Source organism: Amblyraja radiata, chromosome 5 (genome assembly GCF_010909765.2).
Source record: "Amblyraja radiata isolate CabotCenter1 chromosome 5, sAmbRad1.1.pri, whole genome shotgun sequence".
NCBI classification, from domain to species: domain Eukaryota; kingdom Metazoa; phylum Chordata; class Chondrichthyes; order Rajiformes; family Rajidae; genus Amblyraja; species Amblyraja radiata.
Genome location: NC_045960.1, coordinates 28,947,448 through 28,968,088, shown reverse-complemented (window position 1 = coordinate 28,968,088; position 20,641 = coordinate 28,947,448). Strand labels below are relative to the sequence as shown.

Below are 20,641 nucleotides of genomic sequence, written 5' to 3'. Positions count from 1 at the left end.
TCCCAAGTGACTAAAGACGATGCAAATATTTCTGCATGGACCCTGCAATTTTTTCCCTAGCTTCACACAATGTCTGAGTACAATTGGTCAGGCTCTGCAGATTTATCCAACTTCATGTATTATTTTTGTAATTGGAATGTAGGACAACACACTGCTCATTTCCTTCAGTTCCTTTCTTTCCTTGACCGTCTCAGTAAATGCAGATGAAAACTCTTCATTTAAAAGCTGGCCCATCTCCTGTGACTCGACTCAGATGATCACGCTGATCCTAAATGGAGTATATTCTCTCCCAGTCAACCTCTACAAATTCCTGCCTAATACTTTCAACATTTGTCTTCCCCAGTTTGAGACTTTAACTCGTGGGCTGGTTCTATCTTTTCCATAACTGCTTCCATGGAATCTTGATCACTGATCAAAATGAGTTCCCCATCTGATGTTTTAGTCACTTGTACAACATTGTTCCCATACAGGTGTAATGTTGTGACCTTTCAAGTAGGGCCCTCCAGAGATTGTTTGCCAAAGTTTTCTGGACATTCCATCCCATCCAAGCCCTTTGTACTATGGGATTCCCAGTCAATATGAGGGAAGTTAAAATCACTGCTATTACGACCATAATTATTTTTAGAGCTCTCTGTGATCTCCCTACACATTTTTCATTGTAACGCATAGGAAGTTCTGCTGTGAAATGTGGTTCCATAGCACAAATTGAATATAATACGGTGATGAATTAGGGAACATGATTTGCAAGACGTGGGGAAAATTGATTATAATGCAATTTCAATCGGCAACCACTTAACCACAGAGAACCACTTAAAAATTACTTTGGAGATTTACAAGCAGAAAAAATTGGAGTTAAATGGTATGGAGAGGGGGTGGGAAGGGGGGATTCCATGTAATCCTCCCCTCTCCACCAGCAGTAATCATGCACCATTGTCTCTTGAGAACACTGCTACTTTAACCAAAACTTGACAAGCAACTTAGAAAGCAGTGACAGGATCGGTCAAAGTCAGCATGGAATTATAAAGGGGAAATCATGCTTGACTAATCTTATGGAATTTTTTGAGGAAATAACAAGTAGAATGGATAAGGGAGAGCCAATGGATATGGTGTATCTGGACTTTCAAAAAGCCTTTGACAAGGTCCCACACAAGGTATAGCAATGTTACAAAATTTTGAGATTTAAAAAATCAAGTCTGCAATTTATCCCAAGAGATAAAGCATAAAAAGAAGTTTAATTTGACACCTAATTCACTTTCATATCTTCAGTATTAAAAATGTTATACTGTATTAAAAAGTTATAGCCATTTTCATACTCGGAAATTAATATCTTGTTCCCTATTGATTTTCCATTGACTTAACTCAAAAGCTGTGATCGAGGACAGTCTAAAGCCCATAACTTTTTTTTAAATTAAGAGAACTGAAATAAATTTTCAGTTATTATAGATTGAAGCATTCAGAAACAAATATTAAACAATCTTACTTGGATGACCTGAAATTAAAGCATATAATTAGTTAGTTACCCATTGTAGCTAATTCCAAAATTCAATTACTAGATCTAAACATCTATCCATTTCTTAAGGAAAGATTAACATTTTTTAATAGCCTAAGTGTCCAAAGAACATTCACACAAGAACTCACAATAAAACATGATTTTTAAATCTCATTGACATTAATTTATAGGCCAAGTGGAAGGGATTAGTGTTCAATTGCTGTAAATTAATGGCCATTTAAATCAGCTTGCCAGTGGGATTCTGTGGATAGCGCTGGTTTAGAACGCTGCCATTGCGGTGAATCTGTACCCCATGTCGGCATGAAAGATACTGCGGGATTGAATGGGCCCCCAAGTCAGCTACACACAACATAACATTTTGTATAAAGGGATCTTAATAAGCCCTTTTCAATGTAAAAATAAACAACCTACCTTGCCTTGTCCCCTACATGAGATCCGTCCCGTTGTCGGGGTTCGCGGCTTTAGAGAGTTATTTTTAAACTACTATAACAATTAAATAACCCAATTTAGTTTAAAAATACCTGCAGCGAACGAACCTCGCAGCGATTTTTCGTCAGCAACTAAGTAGGCTGAACAACATCGATATCAACAGCTTAGAGAAAATCTCGTTTTAAACCCGTCCCCCCCCTCAAAGGCGCCAAAGTCGCGATCACGGGCAGCGGCAGAACTGCAGTGCCGCTGAAGGTAAGTTTTGCAACATACCTACAAGGTAGGGTATTGACGGATAGAGAACTGATTGGCAGACAGGAAATGAAGATTAGGAATTAACGGGTCCTTTTCAGAATAGACAATAGGTGCAGGAGTAGGCCCTTCAGCCCTTCGAGCCAGCACCACAATTCAATGTGGTCATGGGGGGCATGAATGGCAGGCAATGACTAGTGGGGTGCCGCAAGGCACGGTGCTGAGACCCCAGTTATTTACAATATGAATTAACGGTTTAATGAGGGAATAAATGTGACATCTCCACGTTTGCGGGTGACACAAAACTGGGTACCAGTGTGAGCTGCGATGAGGATACAATGAGGCCGCTTGGATTGTTTAGTTTTATTTTTGTTTAGAGATACAGCGCGGAAACGGGCCCTTCGGCCCACCAAGTCCACGCCAACCAGCGATCCCCGCACATCCCCGCTTCCTACACACACTAGGGACAATTTTACATTCATACCAAGCCAATGAGTGAGTTTAGTATTCTGAAAAACGCAAGGAATCATGGGATTTGTCAAAGATCAAACGCTATAAATAAAAATCAAACTAAGCGCTGTAGATTCAGTGAGTACAGTTCGGGTCCAAATTTATTTTTTTGTTTGTCTTTTTTCAGTGGGAGACCGGGAGGGTGGTAGGAGATACTGGGCGGGGGGGGGGGGGGGGGGGGGGGGGGGATTACTGGACCGGCTCTCATCCGCAGCCAGGACCGTCCGCAGTTCAGCCACCCCCCCCCCACTTGCGTGTCCCATCCCTGCCCGGGGGGCGGCCGGAGACGTCCAGACCGACGTGACACTGCCCTCCCAGCCCACCACCGGCACGGAGAACCCACAGCCAGCGCCAACTCCAGCCCAACCCCGCTCCAACTGCAGAAGAACCCGCTCCCCAATGGGCCGCTACGGCAACAAGTGTCAGTTCGCCCCTGCTATCCCTCAGCCGCCATCCCAAGTACAAGACGTACCTTGCACACCACCGGCTTCTGCCCCAACGGTACCCGCTGCCACTTTATCCACAACCCCGAGGAGGAGTGAGGGCCCTGGCCAGAGCGTCAGCCTGGGCTCAGCCTCCTCCGGCCCGGCTCTCGACTGTGCCGTGCTGCGGGCTGCCTTCAGCCCCGACCTGGAGTTGGAGCTGGCCCGGACTTGGGGCTGTACAAGGGAGGGGGAGGAGGTTGCTGCTGCCGCCAGCACCACCAACAGCAGCTCCTGCGGGCGCCAGGTCCGCCCATGGCCGGCAGGAGCCCGTCTGCAGACTCTCTCTATGACCAGGATTACTCCAGCAGCAGCCGCTCCGAATCGACTGATTTCGAGCAGGGCCGGCGGCTGCCCATTTTCAGCAGGATCTCGGTGTCGGACTCAGAGACCGTTCCCTCAGCAACTCCCTGGTCAACTTGTCCCTTCCCACCCAAACCACCCCCTCCCCAGGTACTTTCCCCTGCAACCGCAGGAGATGCAACACCTGTCCCTTTACCTCCCCCCCTCGATTCCAAGGACCCCGACAGTCCTTTCAGGTGAGGCAGAGGTTCACTTCCAGCTCCTCCAACCTCATCTACTGTATCCGCTGTTCCAGGTGTCAACTTCTGTTCATCGGTGAGACCAAGCGCAGGCTCGGCGATCTTTCCGCTGAACACCTTCGCTCAGTCCGCCATAACCTACCTGATCTCCCGGTTGCTCAGCACTTCAACTCACCCTCCCATTCCCAATCAGACCTTTCTGTCCTGGGCCTCCTCCATTGACAGAGTGAGGCCCAGCGCAAATTGGAGGAACAGCACCTTATATTTTGCGTGGGTATTTTGCACTTTGGAAGTATGAACATTAACTTCTCTAACTTCAAATAGCCGTTGCTTTCCATCTCCCTCCATCCCCTCCCCATTCCCAGTTCTTGTATCAGTCTTGCTGTCTCCGATTACGTTTTATCTGTCCCGCCCACTCCCCTGACATCAGTCTGAAGAAGGGTCTCGACCCGAAACGTCACCCATTCCTTCTTTCCCGAGATGTTGCCTGTTCTGCTGAGTAACTCCAGCATCTTGTGTCTATCTTAGATTTAAATCAGCATCTGCAGTTCTTTCCTACACTGAAGTAAGCGTGCAGGTACTGCAGGCACTGAAGAAAGCTAATGGCATGTTGGCCTTCATTGCGAAAGGATTTGGGTTTAGGAGCAAGGAGGTCCTACTGCAGTTGTACAGGGCCCTGGTGAGACCGCACCTGGAATATTGTGTGAAATTTTGGTCTCCTAATTTGAGGAAGGACATTATCGCTATCGCAGTGTAGGTTCACCAGATTAATTCCTGGATGACATATGATGAAAGAAGGGCTTGTATTCACTGGAATTTACAAGGATGAGAGGGAATCTTATAGAAACATATAACACTCTTAAAGGATTGGACAGGCTTAATGCAGGAAAAATATTCCCGATGTTGGGAGAGTCCAGAACTAGGGGTCATAGTTTAAGAAGAAGGGAAGGCCATTTAGGACTGAGATGAGGAAACATTTCTTCAACCAGTGAGTTGTGAATCTGGAATTCTCTGCCGCAGAAGGCAGTGGAGGTCAATTCACTGGACTTTTTCCAAGAGAGTTAAATTTAGCTCTCAGGGCTAAAGGAATCAACGGATATGGGGAAAAAGCAGGAACGGGGTACTGATTTTAGATGATCAGCCATGATCATATTGAATGGCAGTGCTGGCTTGAAGGGCCAAATGACCTACTCCTGCACCTATTTTTCCTATGTTCTATGTTTCTATGTAACCTCACTCTATTGACATTTGTGTATCCATGTTCCATTAAACAATGTAACGTAGTCTTCAGCATTTTTAGCTTGCAGTGACAAAAGTAAACATTGCTTTGATTTTTTTTCCTAAAGCCCTGCAGGAAATGTTATTTAGTTATCATGTGTCTGAAACACTCTGGTACTTAATACCATTTCCTACATTGACTCAATTCTTTAGAATGTGATTTTTCTATAACATGAGGTCTCTGAGGAGCAGAACAACCAATACAAAGACATTTCTCGACAATGTACTAGTTGGCCATTCCATTTCACTCAATTTCTGCCTGAGTTGATTCTTAAGGGAATGAGGGGCAGACAACTTTTGAGTACTCGTGTGCGGTAAGGGATTGTTTGCAAACCAAGAGTAAGAGATTACGTGGGACGAAGAAGGGAATCAAATACTGAAGGTTTCATCCACATGAACAGAATATTTGTCAAAGGGTAAAAAGCAGTGTGTATTTTGTTGGAATAATAATTAGGAGCATTAGTTGTTGGAGACTACGTGATCGGAGACCAGTGAAGATCATTGATGATAGACAAAAGTGCTGGAGAAACTCAACGGGTGCAGCAGCATCTATGGAGCGAAGGAAATAGGCAACGTTTCTGGCCGAAACCCTTCTTCAGACTGATGTAGGGTGGGGAGGGGGAAGACATTGATGATGATGATGGTGGATGAAAGGATATAATTTCAGTTTAGATACAGAGAGAAGCAATTTTAGCTAAGTGGAGTTCACAATCACAGCAAAGACTAGCTGTTTCTCTTCCATCGACAGTTCCAAGTCTCTTGTCCTCTAATCTGATCAGATCAGAGATGCAAAAAGTGTGAACTTTATAACCTCCACTTGTGTGCTTCAACAACTTAGTTTGGTTTTCTCTGATTATTTTGCAGGAAAGTTTTTGCCTTTGAAAACTATGTTGGGAGCAAAATACAATGATCAAGTTCCTGAAGAGAATCGATTTCATCCTAGTATGCTTTCAAACTATCTAAAAAGTTTAAAGGTAAGGAACTAAACATAAATCTTAACCGTGTTGCTCTTTCATGGCGCAGATTAAATTGATGACAGGAAATTGTATTTTAAATTGGAAACACATAAATAAAATAGGAACACTGCAGTTCCAATGCCAACCAGCTAAGGAAAGACATTAATGAAGATGCCACAGGCAATGATGGTCCAAAGATGTGGCAGACAATCTGCCACAGGCATTGATGGTCCAATCCTATACTGCCATCATAGAGTCTGTCCTCACCTTCTCCATCATGGTCTGGTTTGGCTCAGCCACCAAGCACGACATCCGGAGGCTGCAGCAAATCGTTCGATCAGCTAAGAAGTTTCTTGGCTGCAACCTTCCCCCCCCATTGACGAACTGTACACTGCAAGGGCCAGGAAGTGAATGGGTAAGATCATCTCTGACCCCTCTCACGCTGGCCACAAACTCTTTGAAGCACTTCCCTCTGGAAGGTGACTCCGGACTGTCAGCTTTTTTTCCACGCGCAGTAACTCTACTCAATAACCAAAAGTCTGTAGCCTCCTTTTGCTGTAGTATTTTATTTCATTCACATGTTTAAACTTTTATTCTTAATGTTTTTATGTTTTATTCTTAATTGTTTAATGTTGTTACTTGCGAGCAGAGCACCAAGGCAAATTCCTTGTATTTGTACATATTTGGCCAATAAACTTATTCATTCATTCATTAAAAGTCTGAGGTAATTGAAATTTGGCAGATCCTGCAGCAGGAATAACCTAATGAACCAATTTTTGAAAAATTCACAATAAAAAAGAGATTTTTATCATTTAAACTTGCAGCTTTTGTTTACAGGGAACAAAAAGTGGATAAAGAATTGCGCTTGTTTCCTCGAGCACCCCGAGCAACTTTATTTTAAATGTATTTATCAGTGTTTTGATATGTCATCCTGTTTGTGTAACCCATAGAACTCAATCGTGTTCAAGATTAGACTTAGAGGTATTGGTTGAGGGATAATTGTTGCTCTTTGATAGGATCCCATACTATGGATAGGTGTTTCATAGCATGGGATACGTTGCTATTTATACCATGAATAGGATCCTATACCCACCTGAATCTTAAAAGTAATGTCTCATTTTCAAGATGGCGACTTTCACAAGGCAGCATTGAAAAACTGACATCAATGATGAATAATAACTAAACAAATAAAATGTGTAGGAAGGAACTGCAAACACTGGTTTACCCTGAAGATAGACACAAAATGCTGGAGTAACTTAGCGGGACAGGCAGCATCTCTGGAGAGAAGGAATGGGTGGCGTTCGACCAGAAACATCATCCATTCCTTCTAAACATATAACATGCTTACTCTTAATAGCAGGGCTCTTTATTGCATGGGCTGTGAACAAGGTGTGTGGGAGCGGATTGATGGAGAGCAGGGCCAGATGAGTGCTTTGGGAAAATGGATTGAAGTGTGGTTTAGGCTGGGAATTATCTGAGAATGTGGGAAGATGTTCCACTGGGATTTGGGGACCACATGATAGGAAAGGTGGGATGTGTAAGTGATGGCGGGAGGGTTTTGTGGGCGGGTCTGTTTGCTTGTCCAAAGCCTGTTCATATTTTGTGCCTATGGATGTGGACATTAATGTAGATGGGTTGGTGAGTAAGCTTGCTGACGACACCAAAATTGGAGGAGTTGCAGACAGTGAGGTAGTGTGTCAGAAGCGGGATTTAGATCAGCTGCAGAAATAGATGGAGAAATGGCAGATGAAATTAACCTGAGCAAGTGCGAGGTGTTGCATTTTTGGAGGTTGAATGTAAGGAGAGAATATACAGTTAATGGCAAGACCCATAACAGTATTCATGTGCAGAGGGATCTTGGAGTCCAAGTTCTTGCCCTCTGAGATGAGTACGGAAAAACGTTTTTACCCAGAGAGTTGTAAATCTATGGAATTCTCTGTCACAGAAGCCATTGGAGGCCAATTCATTGGATGTATTCAAGAGAGAGTTGGATATAGGTCTTAGGGCTAACGGAATCAAGGGATATGCGGAGAAAGCAGGGTACTGATTCTGGATGGTCAGCCATGATCATGTTGAATGGCGGTGCTGGCTCAAAGGGCCGAATGGCCTACTCCTGCACCTATTTTCTATGTTTCCATGTTTCATGCTCACTAAAGGTGGCAGCACAAGTAGATAGGTGGTAACATGTGATATGTTATATGTTTGCCATCATTGCTAGGGGCATTGAAAATAAAAGTCAGGAAGTCATGATGTAGCTCTATTGGACTTTGGTTAGCCTGCATTTGCCCCATTACAGGAAAGACGTGGGAGCTTTGGAGGGGGTGCAGAGGAGGTTTCCCAGAATACTGCCTGGATTAGAGGATTTCAGCTACAGGGAGAGATTGGATAAACTTGGATTGTTTTCTATGAAGGATCGGACGTTGAGGGGAGATTTGATAGAAGTATATAAAATTATGAGAGGCACAGATAGGGTAAAACCTTTTTACCCAATGTGGAATTGTCCAACACCAGAGGGCACGGCTATAAGGTGAGAGGGGGAAAGATTTTTTACAGAGGTTGGTGGGGGCTTGGAACATGTGGTGATGGAGTCAGTTATGACAGTGGTTTTTAAGAGGCTTTTGGATAGGCACATGTAAGTGCAGGGAATGGAAGGATTATGGATCATGTACAGGCAAATGAGACCAGTTCAGCTGCATCATGTTCGATACAAACATTGTGGGCTGAAGGGCCTGTTCCTGTGGTGTACTGTTCTATGATCTTCTATGGGGGGGAAAAGGTTAAATAAAGTGATGTACGCCAGATCATTCTTCAGAAATATTGCAGGAATCAGCTAAAATTGGAAAATGTCATTGGGTATAAATTCTGGGGGGTTTTTTGTATGATTTAGTTGTGGAATGCCAAAATAATTTGAGTATTCAACATTTTCTGTGTGTTTCTTTTAGGTGAACATGGGATTCTTGGTTGATTTAACAAACACAAGCAGATTTTATGACAGAGCTGAAATAGAGAAAGAAGGAATTAAATATTTTAAACTACAGTGCAAAGGGTAAGTCAGTAGGTATTTAATTTTTGTTGTAAAAGTTACTTTATCTTTGGATTTTGAATGGTTTATGGTTTAAAAGATGACCTTTTAAAACGCACCGAAGAGATACTTTCCAATGATAGAATATTCCAAGAAAAGGATAGCCATTTGCACTTAATCAGAAAAGTACAAGAATGTATCAAACGTGAAGAAAACACAATAAAATTGTGCAACTATAGACAGCAGACCAGATGATTGGACAGAATATATCAAACGGCAACAATTGACTAAGATTTGAACAAGGAAAGAAAAATAGAGTATGAGATAAAGATATCCAGAAATATATAAATAGGTACTGAGAGTTTCTAAACTATACTTTTCTATACTTTTGTACAGTATGGAAAACTGTGACGATGTTGACTATCATGCCCATCTTCATTAATCTCACTTGACTGCATTAATTCCACATCCTTCTAAGCTTTGCTCATTGTATGTTGAGCTGGGCTGCATCTACAAATCTCTGCAATTTCTTGTGGTTTTAGGCAGAGCTAGTGTCAAACCAAACAGTGGTCCATCCCAATAGTATGCTCTCTACAGCGCATCTGCAGAAGTTGGTAAGAGTCGTTGGAGACATGCCGAATTTCCTTCTGAGGAAGCAAGCGTTGGTCTTTCGTGGCTGTAGCTTCAATGGTGTGATTTCTTGGCCATAGCTTAAATGTGTTGGTCCAGATCAAATTGGGGAAACTTATGCCGAGGAACGTGAAGGCTTTTGACTATCTTGAATTCGGCACCGTTGATGCTGACTAGAGTGTGTGCATCACCTTGCTCCCTGCAGTCAATAACTATCTCCTTTGTCTTGCTGACATTGAGGGAGCGGTTGTTTGCTTGACACCATGTTCACGTGATAGGAGCAGAATTAGGCCATTCGGCCCATCACGTCTACTCTGGCATTCAATCATGGCTGATCTATCTCTCCTAACCTCATTTTCCTGCCTTCTCCCCATAACCCCTGACACCTGTACTAATCAAGAATCTATCCATCTCTGCCTTAACAATATCCATTGACTTGGCGTCCACAGTCTTCTGTGGCAATTAATTCTACAAATTCACCATCCTCCTCATCTCCTTCCTAAAGGAGACCTAATTCTGAGGTCATAAATGATAGGAGCAGAATTAGGTCATTCGGTCCATCAAGCCTACTCTGCCATTCAATCAAGGCTGATCCATCTCTCCCTCCTAACCCCATCCTCCTGCCCCCCCCGCCTCCCCCCCATCGCTTCTGACACCCGTGCTAATCAAGAATCGATCTATCTCTGCCTTAATGTCCAGTGACTTGGCCTGCACATCCTCTGTGGCAAAGAATTCCACAGATTCACCATCCTCTGACTGAAGAAAATCCTCCTCAACTTCTTAAAGGAATGTCCTTTAATTCTGAGGCTATGACCTCTAGTCCAGACTCTCCCACATCCTCTCCACATCCACTGTATCCAGGCAAGTAAGTAAGTCTCAATGAGGTTCCCCCTCATCCTTCTAAACTGCAACGAGTAGAGACCCTTAATTTCTCTCCTTCCTAAATTCATGTCATTGGCGTTTCGGTAGCAGCGGCGGCCCAACCTCGGAGGAGCGGCCACGGTGGACGACATCGTCGTGAGCTCGCAGGTCACAGGTTGGTGACCTATTTTCCGGAACTCCCGCAACAACAGCTTCGTCTGCTGGTCTGGAGGGCGGCAGCTTCGGCAGCTTCAACCGCCCCGGGCCGCGGAGTTTGAACCGGCCCGTTCGCGGTGCTTGGATTCAGCCGCGGGACTGACTTGCCATCGCCCGGCGGGGTCTCAACTTCCGAAGCCTGAATCGCCTCGGCGCAGAGGGAGAATAAGGAGGGAAGAGACAAAGACTAAGATTTTTGCCTTCCATCACAGTGAGGAGGTGCCTGGTGAACTCACTGTGGTGGATGTTAATTTGTGTTTATTGTGTGTTTTTGTCATTTTTACTATATGTATGACTGCAAGGCAACAACATTTCGTTCAGACTGAAAGGTCTGATTGACAATAAAGGCGACTTTGACTTTGATTGTTTGAGCTCCAGTTTATTATGGCGGTGTCATCTGCAAACTTGTAAATGGAGTTAGAGCAGAATTTTTCCGCTCGGTAGTGAATGTATAGGAAGTATCATAAGTGATTTAGAATGTGTCTTTGTGAAGCGCTGTAATTGAAAATTATTGTGGGGGATGTTTGGTTGCCTATCCTCGCCGATTGTGGTCTAAGGGTCAGGTAGTTAAGGATCCAGATGCAGAGCTGGATTCTGACTTCTAGGCTTAGGAGTTTGGAGATGAGTTTAGTTAGGACTGTTGTGCTGAAGGCAGAACTTTGTTATTAAATAGTAATTGGAAATATCTGATTTATCTAGATGTTCCAGGCATCAGCTTAGGGCAAGGGAATTGGCGTCCACCATGGACTGAAGGGTTCCCCTATTTTGATTGCTGCAGAACCGCTGTGCATCTGGGGAGAAGAAGATGAGGAATTCCCAGTCTTGCTTCTTTGGAAAGGAATTCCATCCGTAGAAATGTTTAAGAAGGAACTGCAGATGCGGGAAAATCGAAGGTAGACAAAAATGCTGGAGAAACTCAGCGGGTGAGGCAGCATCTATGGAGCGAAGGAAATAGGCAACGTTTCGGGTTGAGACTCTTCTTCATAGACTACTGACCGACATCTAGTGACTCACTAAACCCACTGACTCCCAAGGCTATCTGGACTACACTCCTTCCCAACCTGCTTTGTGTAAGGACTCCATCCCCTACTCCCAATTCCTCCGTCTACGCCGCATCTGCACCCAGGATGAGGTGATCCACACCAGGGCATCGGAGATGTCCTCATTCATCAGGGAATGGGGGTTCCCCTTTTCTACTATAGATGACTCTCACCAGGGTCTCTTCAATACCCGTAACTCTGCTCTCACTCCCCATCCCCCCCCCCCACTTGTAACAAGGGCAGAGTCCCCTTTGTCCTCACCTTCCACCCTACCAGCCGCCACATACAACAAATAATCCTCCAACATTTTCGCCACCTCCAGCGGGATTCCACCACTGGCCACATCTTCCCATCTCCTCCCCTGTCTGCTTTCCGCAGAGACCGTTCCCTCCGTAACTCCCTGATCACTTCGTCCCTTCCCACCCAAACCACCCCCTCTCCTGGTACTTTCCCTTGCAACTGGAGGAAATGCTACACTTGTCGCTTTACCTCCCCCCTCGACTCCATCCAAGGACCTAAGCAGTCGTTCCAGGTGCGGCAGAGGTTCACCTGCACCTCCTCCAACCTCATCTATTGCATCCGCTGCTCTAGGTGACAGCTGTTCTACATCGGTGAGACCAAGCTTAGGCTTGGCGATCGCTTTGTCCAACACCTCCGCTTGGTTCACAGTAACCAACCTGATCTCTCGGTGGCTCAGCACTTCAATTCCCATTCCAAATCTGACTTTTTTGTCCTGGGCCATCTCCATGGCCAGAGTGAGGCCCACCGTAAATTGGAGGAGCAGCACCTCGTATTTCGCTTAGGCAGTTTACACCCCAGTGGTATGAACATTGACTTCTCTAATTTCAGGTAGTCCCGGCTTTCTCCTCCCCTTCCCAGCTCTCCATCAGCCCACTGTCTCCGCCTCTTCCTTTCTTCTTCCCGCCCCCGCATTCACATCAGTCTGAAGAAGGGTCTCGACCCGAAACGTTGTCTATTTCCATCGCTGCATAGATGCTGCCTCACCCGCTGAGTTTCTCCCGCATTTTTGTCTACCATCAGTAGAAATTTTTTTTTAATTGTATTTTTAAATCTGCAAGGTTACCAGTGTCCCTGACTCTTATCAAACCAAACTATATTTGGAAAATTTAGTCCTGAACAGGAATCAGACTTGAGGTGGCAGTGGTGAGTTGAAGTGTAGTACTTCTCAGGCAAACAGTTTCTTTAATACCAGACTTCGAAGGTCTGATTTGGAAATTCTCAAAGTTTAGTTTATTGTCACGTGTACCGAGCTACAGTGAAAAGCTTTTGTTGCAAACTAACCAGTCAGCGGAAAGACATTACGTGATTACAATCGAGACATTCACCGTGCACAGATACACGATAAAGGGAATAACGCGAGTAACATTTAGTTCAAGATAAAGCCAGTAAAGTCCGGTCAAAGATCAAGGGTTTACACTGAGGTAGATTGTTCCAAAGGTGATGGTTATTTTGTGTCCAAAGAGTTGAATGGCCAATTAATGTTGTGCAAGGTTGGTGATCGCTCTGAAGGTGGTGAATTTATTCTAATTACTAGGCATTAACTATGATTGTAAAGAAATGAATCGTTTTAAAGCGGTGATGGTGTGCTATTTTGATAAAAGCCCAGACTTGTCTTGATTTTTAGAATCTAAAAAGGGTGAAATGTTATCAGCAAAACACCAACATACGTCGTAATTCCCAGCATTTTAAATATGTCACTTTTTAGATTTTTTTTGCAGCAATCTGAATGTAAGTTAGGCTGTTATTAATATTTTGATTTACGTGCTGAAATATGAAGGCCTGGCTATATATGGTTAAAGTAATATGTTTTGTGTGAGTAACACTCTGAATAGTTTCCAAGGTCAATCTGATCTTTGCCACCACCCTCGCAACCCCCCAAAGTGCACCATTATTTTGATGCTTTGATATCTAATATGAAGCTGCAGTACCTAATCTTGCTGCTGGGTGGAGCTACATATGTATTTTTGCATTGCAGTTTTATACGAAAGTTGCAAAAATTGTAAGAAGTTAAAGGTTGAGTTTTAAAATGTACTTTAATTACATTTTGTGTGAAGAAGTGGGAAAACAAGTCCAATGAATTGAAATTTACCAATATTGAATACGTTGAGAAAAATAAAAGTTAATTTGAAAAAGAGTTGAATGGTATTTGGTCAGTTAGAAGAAAATAAGTATTTTCAATTTCCTGCTTCATTGATTTTAGAAGACAGTTTGAGCAGTGGTTTATGCATAGCATTCTTGCGTCAGTAAGCAAGAAGAATACATTTGTAACCCTGGGTATTATTCATAGATACATAAAAAATAGGTGTAGGGGGATGCCATTCGGCCCTTTGAGCCAGCACCGCCATTCATTGTGATCATGGCTGATCATCCACAATCAGTAACCCGTGCCTGCCTTCCCCCCCCCCCCCCCCCCCCCCCCCCCCCCCCCCCCCCCCCATACCCCTTGATTCCGCTATCCCCAAGAGCTCTATCTACCTCTTTTAAATTCATCCGGTGAATTGGCCTCCACTGCCTTCTGTGGCAGAGAATTCCACAAATTCACAACTCTCTGGGTGAAAAAGTTTTTCATCTCCGTTTTAAATGCTCCCCTTTATTCTTAGACTGTGATGCCTTGTTCTGGACTCCCCCAACATTGGGAAAACATTTCCTGCATCTAGCTTGCCCAGTTCTTTTATAATTTTATATGTTTCGCAAATATACCCTCTCATCCCTCTAAATTCCAGTGAATACAAGCCCAGTCTTTCCAATCTTTCCTTATATGACAGTCCCGCCATCCCAGGGATTCACCTCGTGAACCTACGCTGCACTCCCTCAATAGCATGGATGTCCTTCCTTAAATTAGGAGACCAAAACTGCACACAATACTCCAGATGTGGTCTCACCAGGGCCCTGTGCAACTGCAGAAGGACCTTGTTACTCCTATACTCAAATCCTCTCGGTATGAAGACCAACATGCCATTAGCTTTCTTCACTGCTTGCTGTACCTGCATGTTTACTTTCAGGTACCTGCATATTTACTTTCCGATAAACTGATGACAGTGTTGCATCAATTTACATTTTTTTACATTTTAACCTAGAAAAATGCAATGTGAATCGGTGTGAATATTATAGGAGTGAGGAAAATGTGGGGGGGGGTTGAAATAGATATTACAAATTATTTTCAAATGGTAGCGAGAGAAGATATGTACCATGAACTTGTGCATCAATGTTGTAAGGTTTTGCGGATTGAAATTACAATGTGAGTATAGCTCTCCTGATAGCATTCTGGATCAAGATGTTATTCATTTAATGTTTGAAGTTCAAAGTTACACAAGATGATCTGATTCAGCTTTAAGTATTGTGCTAACGATGCAGGGTTGATGTGGAGAAATATGCACAAAAGCTAAAAGAGGATGTAATATACAGTTTTGATCTGGGTTGTCATTATTGATAAATAGACTTGATCAAGGTCTGCTTGTAGAAATGGGTCAGAATTTGGCATATTATAAATAATGCTTTTAGGAGAAGCACTTTAAGAAAAGCTGTAAATGAAGAGGAAAGCTGATGAGCAAGGAGGGACCGATGAAGGCTAGTATTGCAAACATATTCTTCACCATGCTAACTGCTAGTGATGCCATTTTCAGAGAAGTATGTACTTTGTGCCAAGCTGTTCTACAACATATTCGCTAGGACCCTGTTGCTCATTATGACAGTCCTATCCAGGTTTGACATTCCAAAATTGATAGCCGCCACTGCCTACAATACCACCTATCTTAGTGTCATTCGGAAACTTGCTAACCATGCCTTGTACATTCTCATCCAAATCATTTATATAAATATGAACAACAATGGGCACACCACTAGTTACGGTCCTCCAGTCTGAAAAACATCTTCCAACATCACCCTCAATTTCCTACCATCAAGCCAGTTATGAATCAAATTATTTAGTTCTCCCTGGGTCTCGCGTGATCTCTAACCTTCCAGATTGGCCTACTGTGCAGAACATTGTCAAAACCCCTACTAAAGTCTATGTAGACATGGATACCACCCTGCTCTCGCCAATTCTTCTGGTGACCGATTCAGAAAACTTTTGTTTTTATGTAATTTTGTTGACTTAATGTACTTCAATGTTTTATTAGCTCAAAAAGCCTAGTCTTTCAATATTTTAACGTAAATTTTTGAGATTACCAATACCTCCTGTATATGGTCTTTTGTATATGGTCCAATATATCACAACTCATTCCTTAACCTCTATGATTTTCCCCATAGTAAAAGTCCCGTCCATCTCCTGTGGCTCCACACATTGACAGCTATGTTGATCTTTAAGGGGACTCATTCTCTCCCTAGCCACTCTTTTACGGTTCTCGATTCCCCTACTCTGGGCAAGGGAATCTGTGCGTTTACCCGATCGATTCCTCTCATGATTTTGTGCACCTCAGATCACCTCTCATTTTCCTGCGCTCTACCCCTCTCCCTATAGCTCAGACCCACGAGTCCTGGCAACATGCTCATAAATCGTAAATGTTATCGTTGATTAAAACTTGAATGCTAGGCAAGGATTTGTGTTTTTGTGTCCCATTCATGCATTACCTGGGTGTCACTTAAATCAGTGTTTCAGGTTTAAAATTCTCATTGCTGTTTTCAAAACTGTCTGTCCACAGCCATAATCTCTCAAAATCTCTAATCCCATGGACTCTGGGCTCTTGTTCATGCTTGATTTTAACTGCTCTGCTGTTGTAAATGATATATTCAATTGCCAGGTGCTAAGATGCAAAATTCCTGGGTACTTCTCTTTGCCTATTTCCCTCGCTTGATGGTCTTAAAACCCTTTTTTTTTTAGTATCTGCTATAATATCCCAGAAATGACTTTGTTTTAACACTCATGTGATTGTGATTCTGTTAAAGTAACACTTGACACTCTGTTAAGTAACTCCTACATTAACAATGGTATGAATGCAAGTTCCCAGCCATCAAGACATGGAATGCTGTAGTAACCTTTAATTGCCACCAGATAGCAGTATCTCCTTATCATTTCAAATTACCAGGACTAAAAGCACTGCAACCAAAACTACAAAATAACCAATGCAATAGAATCTTACTCTGTGCAAGTATTTAAGAAAAGTAAACGTATGTAACTTCGGAACAGAGAAAACTGCAACCTCTGGGTATCTGAAATAAAAATGTTAACGTACTGGGCACAAGGACAGGCATCATTTGTGAAGAAACAGTGACTGTTTTCAGTTGATGACATTCCATCAGTTCTGAAATATCATCAACCTGCAATGTTACTTGTTGTTTCTCTATTTCTATAGATGCTGCCTGGCCTGTTTGAATATATATGATGTGCATCTAGGAACGTATCTTTGTTAAAACTTGGGTTGACTCCGAAAGCCTTGGAATTTACTTAAAAAAAACCCAGTAGACTTGTTTATGCAGCTACGTCAAGTGAAGTATTATGACTAGATTTTAATTTTGTTTCATTTAGACATGCTGAGTGCCCCACTGAAGAAATAACGAGTATGTTCATCCGATTATGTGAACATTTCATACTTCAGCATCCCATGGAATTAATAGGTACGTACTGAAGAAACAAATATGGGTATATTGTATTTTCCTTTTGTTTGAAAATGTGTTGCTTTATAATTCTCTGTATCTAGAAGGGAAAATATACATTTAAAAAGTGGGAGGTACACATGAGCAAGATGGAAGCAATTGACGTGTGTGATGTATGGACTTGAAGAAATCATCAGAGTATTGAGCATAGAAGTTGGGAGATCATGTTGCAGTTGTACAGGACATTCGTGAGGCCACATTTGGAGTATTGTGTTCAGTTTTGGTCACCCTGTTATAGGAAAGATGTTGTTACGCTTGAAGGGTGCAGACAGGATGTACGAGGATGTTGCCAGGATTCGAGGGCCTGAGCTATAGGGAGAGGTTGAGCAGGATGGGGCTTTATTTCCTGAAGCGTAGGAAGATGCGGGATGATCTTATTGAAGAGCATAAGATCATGAGAGGATTAGACAGAGTTAATGCACATACAGTGCCCTCCATAATGTTTTGGACAAAGACCCATCATTTATTTATTTGACTCTGTACTCCACAATTTGAGATTTGTAATAGAAAAAAAATCACATGTGGTTAAAGTGCACATTGTCAGATTTTATTAAAGGGTATTTTTATATATTTTGGTTTCACCATGTAGATATTACAGCTGTGTTTATACATTGTCCCCGCATTTCAGGGCACCATAATGTTTGGGACACATGGCTTCACAGGCGTTTGTAATTTCTGAGGCGTGTTTAATTGCCTCCTTAATGCAGGTACAAGAGAGGTCTCAGCACCTAGTCTTTCCTCCAGTCTTTCCATCACGTTTGGACATTTTTATCGCTGTTTATCAACATGAGGACCAAAGTTGTGCCAATGAAAGTCAAAGAAGCCATTATGAGACTGAGAAACAAGGATAAAACTGTTAGACACATCACCCAAACCTTATGCTTAGCAAAATCAACTGTTGTGAACATCATTAAGAAGAAAGAGGGCACTGGTGAGCTTACTAATTGCAAAGGGACTGGCAGGCCAAGGAAGACCTCCACAGCGGATGACAGAAGAATTCTCTCAATAATAAAGGAAAAAACCCACACACCTAAAGAACAGATCAGAAACACTCTTCAGGAGCCAGGTGTGGATTTGTCAATGACCACTGTCCGCTGAAGACTTCACCAACAGAAATACAGAGGCTACACTGCAAGATGCAAACCGCTGGATAGCTGCAAAAATAGGATGGCCGGATTACAGTTTGCCAAGAAGTACTTAAAAGAGCAACCACAGTTCTGGAAAAAAGGTTTTGTGGACAGATGAGACGAAGATTAACTTATATCAGAGTGATGGCAAGAGCAAAGTATGGAGGAGAGAAGGAACTGCCCAAGATCCAAAGCATACCACCTCATCTGTGAAACACGGTGGTGGGGGTGTTATGGCCTGGGCATGTATGGCTGCTGAAGGTACTGGCTCACTTATTTTCATTGATGATACAACTGCTGATGGTAGTCGCATAATAAATCCTGAAGTGTATAGACACATCCTATCTGCTCAAGTTCAAACAAATGCATCAAAACCCATTGGCCGGCGGTTCATTCTACAGCGAGCCAATTATCCCAAACATAATGCTAAAGCAACAAAGGAGTTTCTCAAAGCTAAAAAATGGTAAATTCTTGAGTGGCCAAGTCAATCACCCGATCTGAACCCAATTGAGCATGCCTTTTATATGCTGAAGGGGACTAGCCCCCAAAACATGCACAAGCTAAAGATGGCTGCAATACAGGCCTGTCAGAGCATCATCAGAGAAGACACCCAGCAACTGGTGATGTCCATGAATCGCAGACTTCAAGCAGTCATTGCATGCAAAGAATATGCAACAAAATACTAAACATGACTACTTTCATTTACATGACATTGCTGTGTCCCAAACATTATGGTTCCCTGAAAAGGGGGGACTATAAACACTGCTGTAATTTATACATGGTGAAACCAAAATCTATAAAAATGGCCTTTATTAAAATCTGACAATGTGCACTTTAACCACATGTGATTTTTTTTTTTCTATTACTAATCTCAAATTGTGGAGTACAGTGGCAATTAAATAAATGATGGGTCTTTGTCCCAAACATTATGGAGGGCACTGTAGTCTTCTATCCAGAGTAGGGGAATCAAGGACTAGAGGTTTAAGGTGAGGAGAGAGAGATTTAATAGGTATCTGAGGGGCAACTTCTTTGCACAAATGGTGGTATGTATCTAGAATGGGCTGCCAGAGGAGGTAATAATAATAATAATAATAAATTTTATTTAATGGGCGCCTTTCAGACATCTCAAGGACATCTTACATAGTAATCAGAATAACATATAATCGGAATATAACAAGTAATAAAGACATCACAGAGACACAAATTAAAAACAGAATTCAATCCAAAAACAGAAAATCAAAAACACAGTGTGAAGAGAGAGCAGCGGCAGCCAAAGCGAGCCAGCGTCCACTCTCTCTTCACGGCAGCCATCTTGGACACAGACCTGCAGGACTACAATTAGACAAAAAAAATCATCCCCCCACAGTGGATAGCACTGTGGAGGAAGGCACAATGTCCAGTCCCCACCCCATGTTCACCCCAAAGTCAGGCCTATTGAGGCCACCGCAATTGCCTCTACGGAGGCCCGATGTCCCTGGCCGTTCTCACTGGGTGGTCTTGCCCCGGCGTCGGGAGAGTCCTTTCGGCGGCTGGGCCACCTGGAACGGCCGCTTCCTGGTTGGACCCCGCAGCTGCCGAAGCCGACAAGGCCGCGCCGGTTTGGAGCTCCCAGGCTCCCGATGAAAAAGTCAGCGCCGCCTCTCCGCACTGCCGCTTCTCCGCTCCGCAGACCCGTAGCCCGGAGATGTTGCTCTCGGCGGTCCAGCTCGCCAGAGCTCCAGCGCGTCGCTCCAGCGCGGCGATCCAGGCAAGGCGTCGCCCGCTCCACTCCGCTCCGCTCCAGTGCTCCAATGCTGTGCCGCCGCCGAGGCCGAGGTGCTGGGCGGTCCCCGCCAGGAAACGGCGCTCCAAGCCCGCAGGTAGGCCACGAGGACGGGTCGACGGGCAGCCCGGAGAAAAGGCTGCCACACCGACCAGGTAGGGACCTAGAAATAAAGTTTACACCTACCCCCCACATTAAAAAGACCATATCCCCTACAAACAAAAAACAGGACTCACTAAAAACTATTAAAAAAACGGATTTAAAACGGACGGCTGCTGGCTAGCAGCCGTTCACCAAGATGGCTCCTCCTCCTCGTGAGGAGTTGAGGTAGGTATTATCATAATGTTTAAGAAAGATTTGGATAGGTGTATGAATAGGAAAGGTTTAGAGTGATATGAGCCAAACGCAGGC

The 20,641-nt window shown here is 43.5% G+C and overlaps 1 protein-coding gene across 1 annotated transcript in view; it reads left to right on the top strand.

The window, feature by feature from the left end:
* Nucleotides 1-20,641, top strand: part of rngtt (RNA guanylyltransferase and 5'-phosphatase) — a 289,586-nt gene that overhangs the window by 16,184 nt on the left and 252,761 nt on the right. The window contains exons 2-4 of the mRNA XM_033020853.1: nt 5,868-5,977; nt 8,902-9,005; nt 17,214-17,302. Coding sequence (XP_032876744.1) covers nt 5,868-5,977; nt 8,902-9,005; nt 17,214-17,302 — 303 coding nt within the window. The remainder of the gene's footprint in view (nt 1-5,867; nt 5,978-8,901; nt 9,006-17,213; nt 17,303-20,641) is intronic.